The sequence below is a fragment of the Triturus cristatus genome, chromosome 2_1 (genome assembly GCF_964204655.1).
Source record: "Triturus cristatus chromosome 2_1, aTriCri1.1, whole genome shotgun sequence".
Classification (NCBI taxonomy): domain Eukaryota; kingdom Metazoa; phylum Chordata; class Amphibia; order Caudata; family Salamandridae; genus Triturus; species Triturus cristatus.
Window position 1 is genome coordinate 306,335,590 of NC_140581.1, and position 13,891 is coordinate 306,349,480.

The 13,891-nt window shown below is 44.7% G+C and overlaps 1 protein-coding gene and 1 long non-coding RNA gene across 3 annotated transcripts in view; one reads left to right on the forward strand and one right to left on the reverse strand.

Annotated features, from left to right (window-relative positions):
* Positions 1-13,891, reverse strand: part of OXCT1 (3-oxoacid CoA-transferase 1) — a 458,536-nt gene that overhangs the window by 238,184 nt on the left and 206,461 nt on the right. For both annotated transcript variants that reach the window (XM_085631175.1, XM_085631176.1), the window contains exons 8-9: positions 12,629-12,736; positions 2,208-2,322 (exon numbers count right to left, since the gene is read on the reverse strand). In XM_085631175.1, the coding sequence (XP_085487301.1) occupies positions 2,208-2,322; positions 12,629-12,736 (223 nt within the window). The remainder of the gene's footprint in view (positions 1-2,207; positions 2,323-12,628; positions 12,737-13,891) is intronic.
* The window catches only part of LOC146864133 (uncharacterized), a 75,838-nt gene continuing 67,492 nt past the window's right edge, over positions 5,546-13,891 (forward strand). Inside the window, exon 1 of the long non-coding RNA XR_014970059.1 lies at positions 5,546-5,930. This is a non-coding gene — a long non-coding RNA (uncharacterized LOC146864133). The remainder of the gene's footprint in view (positions 5,931-13,891) is intronic.

Genomic DNA, 13,891 nt, shown 5'->3' on the forward strand with positions numbered 1-13,891 from the left:
AAGGAGACTTTTTCCATCCTTAAAGAGCTCCTCCAGGTTCCAGCTCCCCCGCAGATAGCCCTGGACCCCAAAGCAGCCGAGGAAAAATGTACCAACCTGGCTACTTTCTTTGATAATAAAATAAAAATAATCCTTTCCTCCCTACCCACCTCCAATCAGACCTCCCCCGGATCAGCCAAGGATTGTACCCCCACCTCAAGAAATCCCACGGACTCTTCCAAACTTCCATGTTTAGCCTCATTCGGACCATTTACAGAGGAAGAAGTGGCAGCTACCCTAGCAGCCACGAAAAGCGGTGCCCCCAGCGACTCAGTGCCCGTACGGTTCACAAAAAGCATCGCTCGGACCATCGTAGCTAGACTCACGGCCCTCATTAACACCTCCATCTCCCAAGGAGAAGTCCCTCTAAGCTGGAAGGAGGCCGTGGTCAAGGGATTACTAAAGAAGCCGTCGCTAGACCCCATTGACCTGTCTAACTATCGACCCATCTCGCTCCTCCCCTGGATAGGGAAGGTGGCAGAGAAACTGGTAAATAAACAACTGTCCCACTTCCTGGAGGCTAACCTCCTCCTAAAAAACTCCCAAACCGGCTTCAGACCAGGTCAGGGGACAGATACCGCCCTCCTGGCGGCCGTAGAGAAAGCGAGAGAGATCATTGACACAGGAGGATCAGTGGCAGTGGTCCTCCTGGACCTCAGCGCGGCATTTGACACTGTCAACCATCAGGTCCTAGCCCAGCGCCTAGACAACATAGGTATACAAGACCGTGCTCTGAGATGGCTCACATCTTTCCTCTCACAACGCTCCTTCCAAGTCTGGGAAGGAGAAAGCCGCTCCTCCCCAATTCCCCTCCGATGTGGAGTGCCCCAGGGCTCCTCACTGAGCCCCACGCTTTTTAACGTGTACATGGCCCCACTGGAGGAATTGGTCGCCCCATTCGGAGTGACGATCGTCAGCTACGCTGACGACACCCAGTTAGTGGTGACTCTCTCACACCCCAAGCTAAAACCCTCCAACCTGCGAGACTGTCTCTCCACCGTCCACCAATGGATGAGTAACTCTGACCTAAAGCTCAACGGGTCAAAAACAGAGATCCTGCTCCTCGGCCACAAATCCCCGAGTCTCCCACCTGACATCTGGCCCGCCTGTATGGGTGACCCCCCCTCCCCCAAAACAGAGGTCAAGAGTCTAGGAGTGTGGCTTGAGACTGACCTCACTTTCAGGACCCAGGCTAGGAAAACTGCCGGTATCTGCTATGGGCTTCTAAGATCATGCAGAAAGGTACTGCCCCTACTACCATTCAAATCTCGCCTCCTGCTAATCCAAGGCCTAGTGCTAGCAAGACTAGACTATAGCAACGCCATTTACCTCGGCGCACCGGAAGCCACCTACCAGATCTTACAAAAAACCCAAAATGCTGCAGCCCGCCTGCTCACAAACACCCCATCTAGAACATCGGCCAAACCAGCGTTGAGGAAACTTCATTGGCTCCCCGTGAGGGAAAGAGTCGCATTCAAGGCCCTTTGTTTGGCCCACAAGACCCTGCACAACGCTGGCCCTCCCATTCTGAGCACATGGATCACCCCATACAAACCACCGAGAGCGCTCCGGTCTGAACAGGGAAACCTTATTGTGGTCCCCAGGGTGAAGAAAACCCGCGTTGGCGGCCGCAGATTCTCTGTGAACACAGCCAGAAAATGGAACGCACTTCCCCCAAACCTTAGAGCGGAACCGAACCTTTTAAGATTCAGGAAATCCCTCAAAACCCTCCTCTTTCCTTGATCTACTCGAAGTCTTCCCTGCCCCCCCCCTTTAGGAGCACGAGGTTCAGCGCTGGGATACTCAAGGGTGACTATGCGCTCTATAAAAACCTAAATAAATAAATAAAAAATTTATATTGGAAACATTCATTTGAAAAGACCTCAACAAAACATTTCTAATTGATTAAAAACAATAAATAGGGCTGGATCTTTCACGAATAATGAAGGATTCAATAAAAGGCCTCATGTAAAGTTTGATGGACAAAATACTCCATCAAACGTTGGCGGGTGTCCCACCCGCCGCTGTGCACGTGCTATAGGCTATAAGGCACCTGTAAAGACACCCGACTCCATACCACCCCCTGTACAGTCCAGCTCTGCTGTGGACAGTCCTTTCTGTCCAACACATAAGATTATTGTGTCTGGAGTCAAGTCCACAAAGGATACCGTACATGCCATCCTGGAACTCCAAAGCGGCTCGTCGGATGATCCTCTCTCGGACAATGTCAGACTCTTTCTTAGGTTTGGATGGTGCATCTTCTGGCTTGCTAATCGTTAATCGCTGTAACACAATAAAGGCGGATATATTAGACTACAGGGGTGAGAACATTATCTTTACTCAGCATGTAATAAGTTCCCTTTCACCCAACGGTACTATAGTCTTCCCCTAGAACAGCGAGGTAAAATCGCATTATTAAAGATTCACGATGAACACAAACACTGTGCCTGCGGCTAGAGGAGCTCTTTAAACTACCTACAGCCGAGATCAGAGGTAAAATGTGAGAAGAGACCATGCTTCAGGGACAGCCTGGACCAATGTAAACCCCTGCTGTCCATCAAAGTGCGAACAAGTGCGTCGTGAATGCAGAAGAAATAAAGACGTGTGCATTTTGCAGATACTGACAAGCAGCACACACCGTTACTGATACAAAGGGGGCTGCTCGGACCAAACTCCGCGCACGGTCCTACTCGTTGGAAACGTATTTATGAAGAATCACTTCGCGATGCTAGGCAGCATAACAATGCTCGTGCGTTCACCAAGCATCAGGTTTTTTCTCGTTATTGTCATCCTGTGAATGCTGTTGAATCTTTCTGCCTTTCCATCAGTGCCTTCTATGCTTTTCAAAGTCAACACACATCAGAAAAATTGAACTTTTCATAAACATTAATTTGGCGAATAATGTAACTCAGGAGCGGACTGAAGCGAAGGAAGTATTCCTTTGGAGAAAAAAAACGTAAAGATGCATTCATGAGACCAATGAAGCTGCAAACCACACATTCTGCAGTCGCTATTCAGTGCACTGGACAAAGACGAATATGTTGTTAGACAACACTACTGAGCATAAAGTGAATATCAACCTGCAACAGAACATATATTCCTAGTGGAGAAAAAATGATATAAGTTAAAGTGTGTTAATGAGCATTTCAGCCACAACACGCACTTAAAAATTGTTCACAATCTGTAAAAGTTAAAAGGCAGAGGTGTCCTCACGAAAATCAAACCTTTGCTTAAACAGTGTTCATGAGAATTCTTAGAGACACTCAAAACTGGTCAAACTCATGTTTTTACTTTTCCACCTGACATGTATGTAGTGCAGATGGTGCAGTACTCCTTCAAATGTATTCCCAATTTGTACAAAATAGGGGGAATATGGGCACAATAAGGGACTGACAGTGTGTACTTTTTTTTTTTTAACTCTGTGCAGTGGCTAAGCCACTGGTGGTGTATATGCCAAGTACGATTCAGGAAAACTAGGCCAGAAACCTGTTAAAAAGATAATCACACTTTGCAAAGCAAAAAGCCAGCTATGGGGCTGGAGTTTAAGGCCACAGGAAATCTGCTAACCTTCACATTTCTGAAAATACCTTTATTAGAAGGCTTCTGATGGTCCCCAAGAGTATGTCAACCCCTTTCTGCCATTCTGACCTGGGTTTGGAGTAAATGGGAGGTCGAGTTGGCCTGGCTCCTTTGTTATTATGGGCTAAAATTTGTCTCTCGCCGGATTTAGATTTTTCAAGATCCATTGTTAAGGACTGCCTCACCCCATCCAATGTTGAGAAAACGTCCTGGTTTGGCTATCTAAAAGGTGTTCTAGGTGATATGGGCATAACGAGACCTTAGATAACCCTGCTGATATGCCACTTGAAGCCAAAATCATAATTAAGTCTGCATATACAGCAAGGGTAAGCTCTCACCACCAGCGATCACTGACTCGGCAAAGATCCTCGAGCATTGGTAATGTGAGTTCCCCCAGCGATCAGTGGCAGTTTTATTTATCTTTTATTTTGAACCTGCAGTACAGGTTTTACCTGACTTGGTTCCGTTTGGGCACTGTGCACTTCCTGGTAGCTTTTTCGAACCAAGGTGGATCGTCTGAATATTTACCATGTCCCTGTAATAATTTAATGAAGCAATATTCCTTGCATTTTTTTCTTTTTTGCACACATTATAAAATTTAGAGAATTACATTTTTTGCAGTCCATGCAGTTACTGTTTTCTTCTTTCAATTATTTTTAACCATAAACTGCACGTGCACTTTAAGCACTTATCAGGGTCCCGCTTGACTTGTTAAAATTTATGGGATTGCCCATAAGAAATGTGTTGTGATGCGTCTCATGATAATGTGATGTTTCTTTAAACATGCCTCATGATGTGTCTGCCTTTAGGATGCAAGTGTCATAGCAACTAATTGTACTGGTGATTCCTGTGGGAGCCGTTGGCAGAGCTGGTCTCCCTGGCTCTGCTGTCCATGTAGCCAAATAAATAACCAGCTTTCAACTTCCTGCTTCAGCCTGGTTACTACAAAATGAATGTTGGGTCAGATTTTTTTTGTCTGTTACCTCCTGTTTAGGTCAGGTTTTCGAGATCTCATGTATATACTTAGTATATATTTTATTTACTAACTGCTTTCTGGACTTAAAAGCCCACCTTTGCTTTTCATTTGTTTGTTTGTGTCCTTTAAAAATCCTAGCTTCCTAGTGGTCAATCCTTTTTCATTGTCCCTTCTTTTGATTGTTGGTTTCCTCCCACAGAGCAAGAAATAATGACTATTTGTACGCCTTGCTTGTTTATCTGTTCTTGTGGGACTCTCATTTCTTTCCTGCTTGTGTTAGATTGTGGGTGCATGCTCAGGTGCGGAGCCATTTTATTATTGCATCTTCCCTCCCACTCCCTCCTTCCCTGTTGTTGCTGCATGGTGCCGCTTGAGTGGTGAGCTTTTATTTTGTGGTAAACAGTGTGTTTTGCTGCTGGTTTTCTTCACGCTCTGCTCGCTATCCAGTACGCCCCCTTTGTTTCGTTTCAAGGTTTGCACCTGCTGACGTCATGATGTGTAGGGAGGTTTGGGTGTACTGCCATACACCAATGTGACCAGAGATGACGGTCACTTTGAAGCCTTAATATTGCAGAGCACTTAGAAATGCTTAGTGTTGATGAAATTAATGGAAGCAGAATAGCAACCCCTGTAAGGCAGCTCCCAGGTTGCATTCATTGTTGTGGCTTTCACTCCGCCCCTTTAGTTTCCTCATCGGCTGCAGCCGGAAAAGACCAGCTGTTGTAGTCTGGTCGGAGCTGCTGCGACCGGGGTGCTCGGCTGCTCCGGGAGTCTTTGGTTTCTAACAGACCATTTATATTTGGAACAACACTTTTAAGGGATAAAATAAAAGTGTGTTTCAACATCAAACAACTTTCCGTGTTCACTGGCTTCTCTCCTGCCAGTGCTCTGCAGTCGGTACAAAAGGGGGTGGTGATGGACGGAGCATCAGAACCAATCAAACACTCACACCCAGTCAACAGATCTGGGTTTGATCCATCACCGTTCTTTAGCCCACTCTGCCACCCCAGTTCAGACAAGGCCATATGCAAATCAGCCTGACCCTGTGCATCGTGGGAACAGTCCAGCCCGAACTGCCAAGCCATGCCTTCCCTGGACCGGAAACAAGCTTCCTAGGACTGGTTTCTGGCATTTCAGCCGTCTTCAGCCAGGCTTGCTTGAATCCAGTGGCAAAGTGAGCAAGTGCTCTGCACTCAGCTTCGCTGTCCCCGCCCTCGTTTGCACCGCCCCTGCCACCCTCCCTAGTGCTGCTGCCTCTTCCTGGGTCCCACTTCCACCCATGCACAAGCATGCTCTGAAACTGCACTGTCCATTGAAGCACACAAAACATGGTCAGGTAAGTGTGAGCCATTTACTGAATTCCATCTAATTTCGATCTTTTCAAATTCCTTCCTCGTCTCAGTTAGTTGTGCCTTCCGGCCTCTATAACTCCTCCCTGCAGGAGGTCGGCCCAGCCCCGAGGCTGCTCATCTATGGCGCAATCTCTCTCGGTTTGTGACTTTTCTCTTTTATTTTCAGCAACATGGCGACGCGTTAATCGGTATTACAACACAGCCGACACGTGCCAGCGCTTGAATAGTATCAGTGTTGACAAACAGCTGAGAAATGGTGCTGCCAGTCTGTTATGAGTATAGTGGCCCGGCAGAGAAATGCGGGTATTTCCAACCTATCCTTGAATCGCCGGCGCTCGTAAGTGAGCAGAGGAAAAGTGCCAGTGCTTGCATATTGCGAATATTGCATCTCACCTCACACATCCCACTGGAAGCCAGGCAGAAACGCCCAACTGTCATTTAAAAGTAGAACAATTCTTAAGCAGGGCAGGTACATTTATTGTAATCAGACTGCACCCACATACTACCATTTAAGTTTTGCAACAGTGCCGCAAAATGCTTTTAGAAACTGGTTGACAAATACCGCTACTCATATATAAGGCTCCTGGTTTTCCGTGTAAACAGATTTGCATATAAATACAGATGGAAAATGTTTTTTCTTTGTCTGTATTTATAAATATAAATGGAAAAATGCCAATAAATATGCTTACCTTTGCTGCTGTCTTCGAGGAGAAGACGAGCCTGTCCGAGTGCAGGCCTGGAGAGGGCTCATGGATTCCAGCAGAACTCATAACAAAGGTCGATGTGAAGGGGCCATCAGGCCTCCTTTTAAATATCCTTGCTGGGAGCTATGAGGGGTGCGGCGGGGAGCAGGGGGGGGGGGGTTGGGCTTGAGATGCACACCTAAAAGCAACTGATCCCTGGATCCAAGAGACATGCATGCACTGTAGGAATGTTAGATGTGTTGGTCTGCCCCAGAACTTACACAACTACCAGTTTAAATACCACCATTTTGTTTTATTTAGTTTGTAGCACTATAGCTCTACTCATCTAAATGCAGGGCGTCAGAGCGCTTTACATCACACATACATTGACAATAAATCATGTATTGCATAAGACAGTGACAGTTACACGGTCCTTTATAGCTCACTGTGTTATATTAGAGGCTATATTAGAGGATTGATATGTATTAACTGCAGGTAACAAAAGGATTTCTTTGTTAAAAGTAGTAACCCATTTACCAATCTACATAAATCTATCTAAACCTATAACAACGAAGCGCGCGCTGCCTATTTAAAAAAATTTGAAAAAATACTAGCTACGGCATCTTTTTTTGCCTGCTACTAAATGAAATGTGGATAAATACAGATAAAAAGACCATCAAAATATGGATAAATACAGATGAAAATATTTTTTAAAAATACCATAAAACCAGGAGCCATACTCCGCTGAAAATGGAGATGTGCTTGTCGTTATAGTCTTTCTTCTTCATTCTCTCCCATTTGGTTCTCAACATCACCCTACACACCCCCACACCACTCCTTAAGACCTTGGTGCCTGGACCCGCCCCTCCCCCTGCTTGCCCTGTGCCCAGCGACTGCTACAGAATTTCTCTGCTCTGGAATCTTGGCAAAAGCTGGAAACACGCAACGAACATTAAAGATCATTTAAAAAATCTATCTTTTACTTAATGTTTCCGACGCCTGGAGACATACAAGGTAGAAGCTGGCAAGCTAACTAATTTTGTGTTGTTTACTGCCATGCATAATCCACAGGCCTCGCAAGACACTCAGCTAGCTGTATGATAGGGAATATGATCACTCCTCGGAAATGTATGCAACTATTCAATGTTTGTATATTACCTTTAATCAATCAAGACATTGGTTAAAACTTTGGTTATGACCAACTTTTATTGACGAGTGTAGAACAAGGAGATAACTACTGCAAAGCCTTGTTTTGGTTGCTTTCCATGCAGCCTTAAACACGGATCTTGAATAAGGGATTAAACTGTGCATTTCAAGTCAGCCCGAGACATGCTACCTCTCACGTTTTTACATTAGTGCACCACGTTTAACAACACTGAAGGGCAGATTTTCTGTCCAAATCCAGAGTTTACTGTTCATCAGTGGATTTCAATTTGGAAGAAAACATTAAAATCAATCAATCAGCATTTGTATTGCACACTGATCACCCTGGGGGGTATAAAAGTAAATATCCCATCATACTCCACAACACAAAATACAATTTCACATAATTCCAGTACACTCAATACCTCATAATTACTATCCACATAATTACACTCCACAAATCCACTGCACACCACCACACAATTTCACAACTAAACATTTCAATCCAACCCACTTATTTCCGCTACGGGCCACATACATACACTCCCTAAAACATAGGTAAAAGACATTGCCATTTACAATGTCAATAGCTCTAACTCAAACAAATGCGAGACCTATTGTTTTTCCAATGCTTGTTTTAACTTCTCATCCCTGTATCGCATTGATTGATGCATTTTTTGATGAAATCATGTATTTTGTTGTAAAGTCGATTTTTTATTGATGATGATGTTGATAATGATTATTCACAAATGCCTTCTGATTCAGCAGATGCAAAGGGAACAAAGGATGGACGGAATGCCGAACAATGCAAACATTCACCCCCGGTCACAAAGATCTGGGTTTAATCCATCGTTCTTTTGCTCACCACGCCACCCCAGTATGGACCCAGCCAGTGCTTAATTTGTAAAATATGAAGTCCAGGTGCGCCACACCCATTTCCTACGGCTCCACCCACTTCCTCCACTGGGTCTACCCCCTATTAATACTACGTATGTAAATCACCGTATATGAAATGTTACATAAACCAGGCCCAGAGGACTACAAGTTGTTGGAGTGACATGTCCATATGGGTAGGCAGTATAGTTTAAGACTGCTTGATCTGGAGAAGCACGGCCTCTGAATTGAAAATGGAACACCATAATTGGGGCTTCTCTTTAATAATAAGAATTGATTTCTACCCAAAATGACCCTTTTTGCAACATTAATCTATGCTCTAACCTACACTTTGAACTGTACATGCAATTCTTTGAAGACAGTTAATAATTTACTGTTCTATATTAACCCTGGGCAGACAACTACGCTAGCGAAGTTTGCGTAGTTTGGGCTACTTCGCGCTACGAGAATTGCACGTAGCACAGTGCAAAATCGCGTAGCGTAGTTGGTATTTTTTGCTCACTCGCGGTCCTCAACGTCAACTTGGCGACCGCGAGCGGGCAAAATTACATCCCGGGGAGACTTTTTCCTCGTTCGTGATCAGCAACATCAAGTTGCCGATCGCAAGCGTGGAAAATAAACCTGCCGGCGAGATTCTCAACGCGGAGAGGTCAGGTTTCTCATTGCGAGTGGTCGCGTTTGCTCGCGACCGCTCGCGATGTGAAATTACCAGTCCACGTTTAGAAAGCTGCCACTCGAGTAAAAATCTACTCGAGCGGCAGAAAACGACAGCTCGCACTGTGCAAGATGCAGTTTTCAATGATTGCACGGTGCGAACAAGCATCCGGCACTGTGCAATCATCGCGAACAGCGCACTACGCAGTTCGCGTAGTGCTAAGCTTATCTCGCGTAGTGTGAAGTGCACTTTGCGTAGCGAACTACGCCCAGGGTTATTCTATATTAGGATTTTTAATTTATAAACTGTAACAATGGCCTTCTCTTAGAAAAGCAGTAACCCACTGATCTATTAACATTATGTGCACTTTTCATCTGCATGGTATGAATTCTAAACAGCAGGCACATTAACCCTTAACCTAATGATGAGTCTAAACCTCTACTAGACAACTCCCATCGCTCTCCAGGAAGAACATTAATCAATGAGTTATCTTTAAATCATTATTGTTGCCTGGAAAATTGCTGGAGACAAGGAACCCGGCAGCAGATGCTTTTAAAATGAAAATAAACTTGCAAACACTGCACTCCTTGAAATCAGCACCCGGTTTGGTGGTACCGGTCATCCTGCCCTAGAGCCGGCCATGAGACCAATTAAATACTGGTGTCACAGTGTTACCTCACTGTGGCACAGAGAAGGTGCAACACTGCCAGCAAACTCTAATTCACCTCTACAGCAGGCACTGCGTGTGTGGACTGCGACGGGGACCAGGGCAGAAATAAAATGAAAAACATGCCCACGGCAGTGGATGGCACGTGAACAGGGTTTTGCTGAAACCAGTGACATTTACAGGGACTTGCTCCAAAGACCGGTTTGGCTGCTGGCACAGCAGTTACTTTGGCCTACATCATGCATGAAAACAAAGTAAATACCGAGTAAATACTGTAAGGGGATTGTGCGTTTTGACCCATCACTACTGAGGTGGCCATGTGCTAACTAGAATGTAAAGCATGAGCATCCCTCCACTACGGGCGGGTGTTATGCAATATTTAATGAAGTGCTACCTTATATAGGTCGCTTGAGTTGGGGAGGTATCGCTCCCCATGCATGCCGGTTTTCCCCTCGCTTTCCTACAGCTTCTTCAAACCCGCTGGCCCTTTGATAAGTTCTCACTGTTTCCATACAGTCCAGATTGCACATGCTACCGTGTTTTGACCTTGCATTGAGGTAAACCAGAACAACTCCACAGTCCTAAAGCGCACACGCATAGGAGAGTTCCGCAGCGCTTTGCTCCCCCCATGTGCCCGGCTCCCCTTTATTTCCAGTCACTAGATAGGGCAGCGCCAGCCACCCGCCAATGCCACGTCCTCCAAAATCCGCCGGGCCTCGTGAGGTAATTATAAACAAAGTTAAGTTAAACAGATTTCCAGTCCAGCAGCAAGATTGCTCAGACTCGAAGTCTGTTTAACTTTACTAAACACGGTGACTGTCAGACCGCACCGCGCTCAATAAAAAGCAGTGTTAATTTGGGTACTTACTTGTTTACTGGTGGCACTTCCTTTATACGTCGTGCTAACTGGCGGTGACTCAAGCAGTGCGTGTGTGCAGGCGTTGGAATTTAAAAAAAAGGTGACGCACACGCACGCTGCTGCCGCCCCTACCCCACATAACTAAATCCAGCCCAATCATTTGCCCGCCCACAGCAACACTGAACTGAAGTCAAATTCGCACGGAACCTCGGATATGGATTAATTATCGGTACAGCAGCACTCTTCACCGGGGACTCAGGGCATTGTGATATTGTGAATTATAGTGTGGTGAGTTATTTATACTGACATATATTACATGCAGTTCAGTCATTGATGTGAGTTGAAACAGTGTCCCTCGGGTGTAGACCCGGCCCTGAAAAATAAGTGCCGTGCTAAACACCGGAAAATTAAGCACTGGACCCAGCCATATGCAAATCAGTCTTGACCCAGTCCCTGAGGGGTACAGTCCAGCCCGAACTGCCAAGCCAGGTCCTCCCTGTACCAGAAACAAGCATCCTGGGACCAGTTTCGGTACATCAGTCCTCATCAGCCAGGATAGCTTGACTCCAGTGGCGCAGTAAGCATGGGACTAGTATGCCCAGATGTGGGTCCCGTGTTCTCTATACCACTGGAGTCAAGCTAACCTGGCTTAGGAGGGGTGAAACCCCGAAACTGGTCCTAGGATGCTCGTTTCCAGTCTAGAGAGGACCTGTCCTGGCAGTTCGGGCTGGACTGTTCCCGTAGGGAGCAGGGTAAGACTGATCTGCATATGGCTGGATTCAAACTGGAATGGGGTGGGGAGGAAAAAAAGAATGGATTTAGGCCCAGATCTCTGTACTGGGGTGAATGTATGGCATTGTTCTGCATTCTGTCCATAAATGGTTATTTTTGCGTGTCTGACTCAGCAGGGCAGTCTGTTCAAGTGCATCAGTGGAAAGGCTTCCTCTTGAACTGGTAGGTCGTGTTTTTCCATCTGGTCTGGGTACATTATGGAATTACAGCCACTGACCCTCTAGCACTGTTCATTAGACTGTATGTATATCACCTAAACCAGCTTTCTGGCTGAACTGCATTCTGTCTGGTGTGCGGAGTCGTACAACCATTGTACATCAGAAAAGACCAACTAGTATAATGGGGCAAAACTGTAAGAACTCACAGCTCCAGCAAATAACGCATTAGTGTGGGACGGTGTGTAATAGGCGAGTCATCCTCCTCTGTGTATGCAGATCCTGTGCTGAGTACTTACGTTCGGACAGTCATCTAAAGCTGTATCTCACAAGTGCTATGAATGAGGCCAAAAGAGACAGGACACGGAAAGGCCACAATTTACGTCGGGCAAAGATATATCTATTAGTTTAAATCTGTGAACTTGAAAAAAGGGAATAAGAAGTTGCTATAAGTTATAGCATCGATGTAGATCATCTTTTGGCGGACCTCTTGGCAAAAACATGTGGATGCCTCCCTAATGAAAATATGTCTGACTTAGGTAAGATGATCAAAAGCAGGCATAATGCATGGAAGTCGATAAAAGAACCAATGGCGTAGAGAGTCTTTCATTGTTTTGTGTAATCATCTCAAAATGCAAAGAGTTGTAGAATGCAATTCAATTGGCAGAAACAGTTAACTGATGTATTCAGACACCTACTGTTTTCTTGTTTAAAAAAAACTGCATGTTTTGAGGTTCATTCATTGTACAGTTAATTGCTTTCCATCATCGGGTAGGAAAGAAATACTATTTCACGTGGTAAAAGTGAATGTGTGATTTATTAGACTTGGCATACCTCTATCCTCTTCTCCAACTTCTCCCCTTTAATTATGCGGTGGACATAGATGCTGGGAATGTGAATATCTTCAGGGGCAAAGCTTCCCACATCAACGATTTCTTCAACCTTTAAGGAAATAGGGTGAAGAATCATAAATCCAAAAATTAAATGTGAACTATGAAAAACTGTCAATTGTCAATAGAGAAAATCTAATCCAGTTCATTCTAGCGATTTAAATACATGTTTACTTCTTTGAAGGATTAAATGCATAGCCGTACATGGAAAAATGCATCATCTTGTGAGCAGAAGCCGTTATTCATGGCAGAGCAAAAATATATATTAATTTTATGAAGACTATTTGCAACATACAATTTATTACAATTTCTGAATGTGGGGAGGGGCAGTCAGGATTCAGCGGAGACAAAGTAGCTGCACATATGGTTTAAGCCCTAGTATTTTTCAAGTGCACTTGTTTCAACAGAAGATATTAAACCAAAAACGGAATAGAAGGGTTTCAATGTGTGCAGTAATGTAAAATCGCTTTAAAGAGACCCCAGACTATTGGGAACAAAGCAGTGCTTAATTTGTAAAAGAGTAGGTGCCAGGGCCCTTCTGGGGAGCCCACTGCAGCCTGCAACACCCATTGCCCCAGCCAACACTGCCAATGACAATACCAACGCAACTACTATCCATCGGCTCTTCTACAAGTGGGACAATTCAGACTGTTCCAGGCCGCTCACAGCTATAATAATGGTGCGAGTAACAGGTATTATTCTTTCTTAATGTACATTGACTTATTGAATACTGTTGTTGTGCTAATCTCAAAATTGGAGACAGCACCACCATAACTTGCACTAAATCCGGTGCAAACAATTAAGTGCCGGTGCCCAGCACCGACAACCACCGCCTCATATTAAACACTTGAATGACGTAATTATTACATGCAATAAAAAGTGTTTTTACCATACTTTATTTGATCATTTCACTATAATAAAAAATGTATGTTTATTACTACAGTCCAAAATATCGTATTATAGAACCGCATTTATTGTCACGGTCTTGGCGTAAATATTTATATTAAACTGTGGCAGCTACTACTGCATATGGTACAACATCACTTTTCGCTGAAAAGGCATTTCATTTTGATTTGCCTACCACTTTGGTCCCTATGAACAGATTGACACACAATTTGATGTTTGCTACTGTTTGGCATGCTAATTCCTGCAGTACCTTACAGGGAAAAAGAGATAATGGGGGGGCCACAAAAGATGTGTTTTTCCA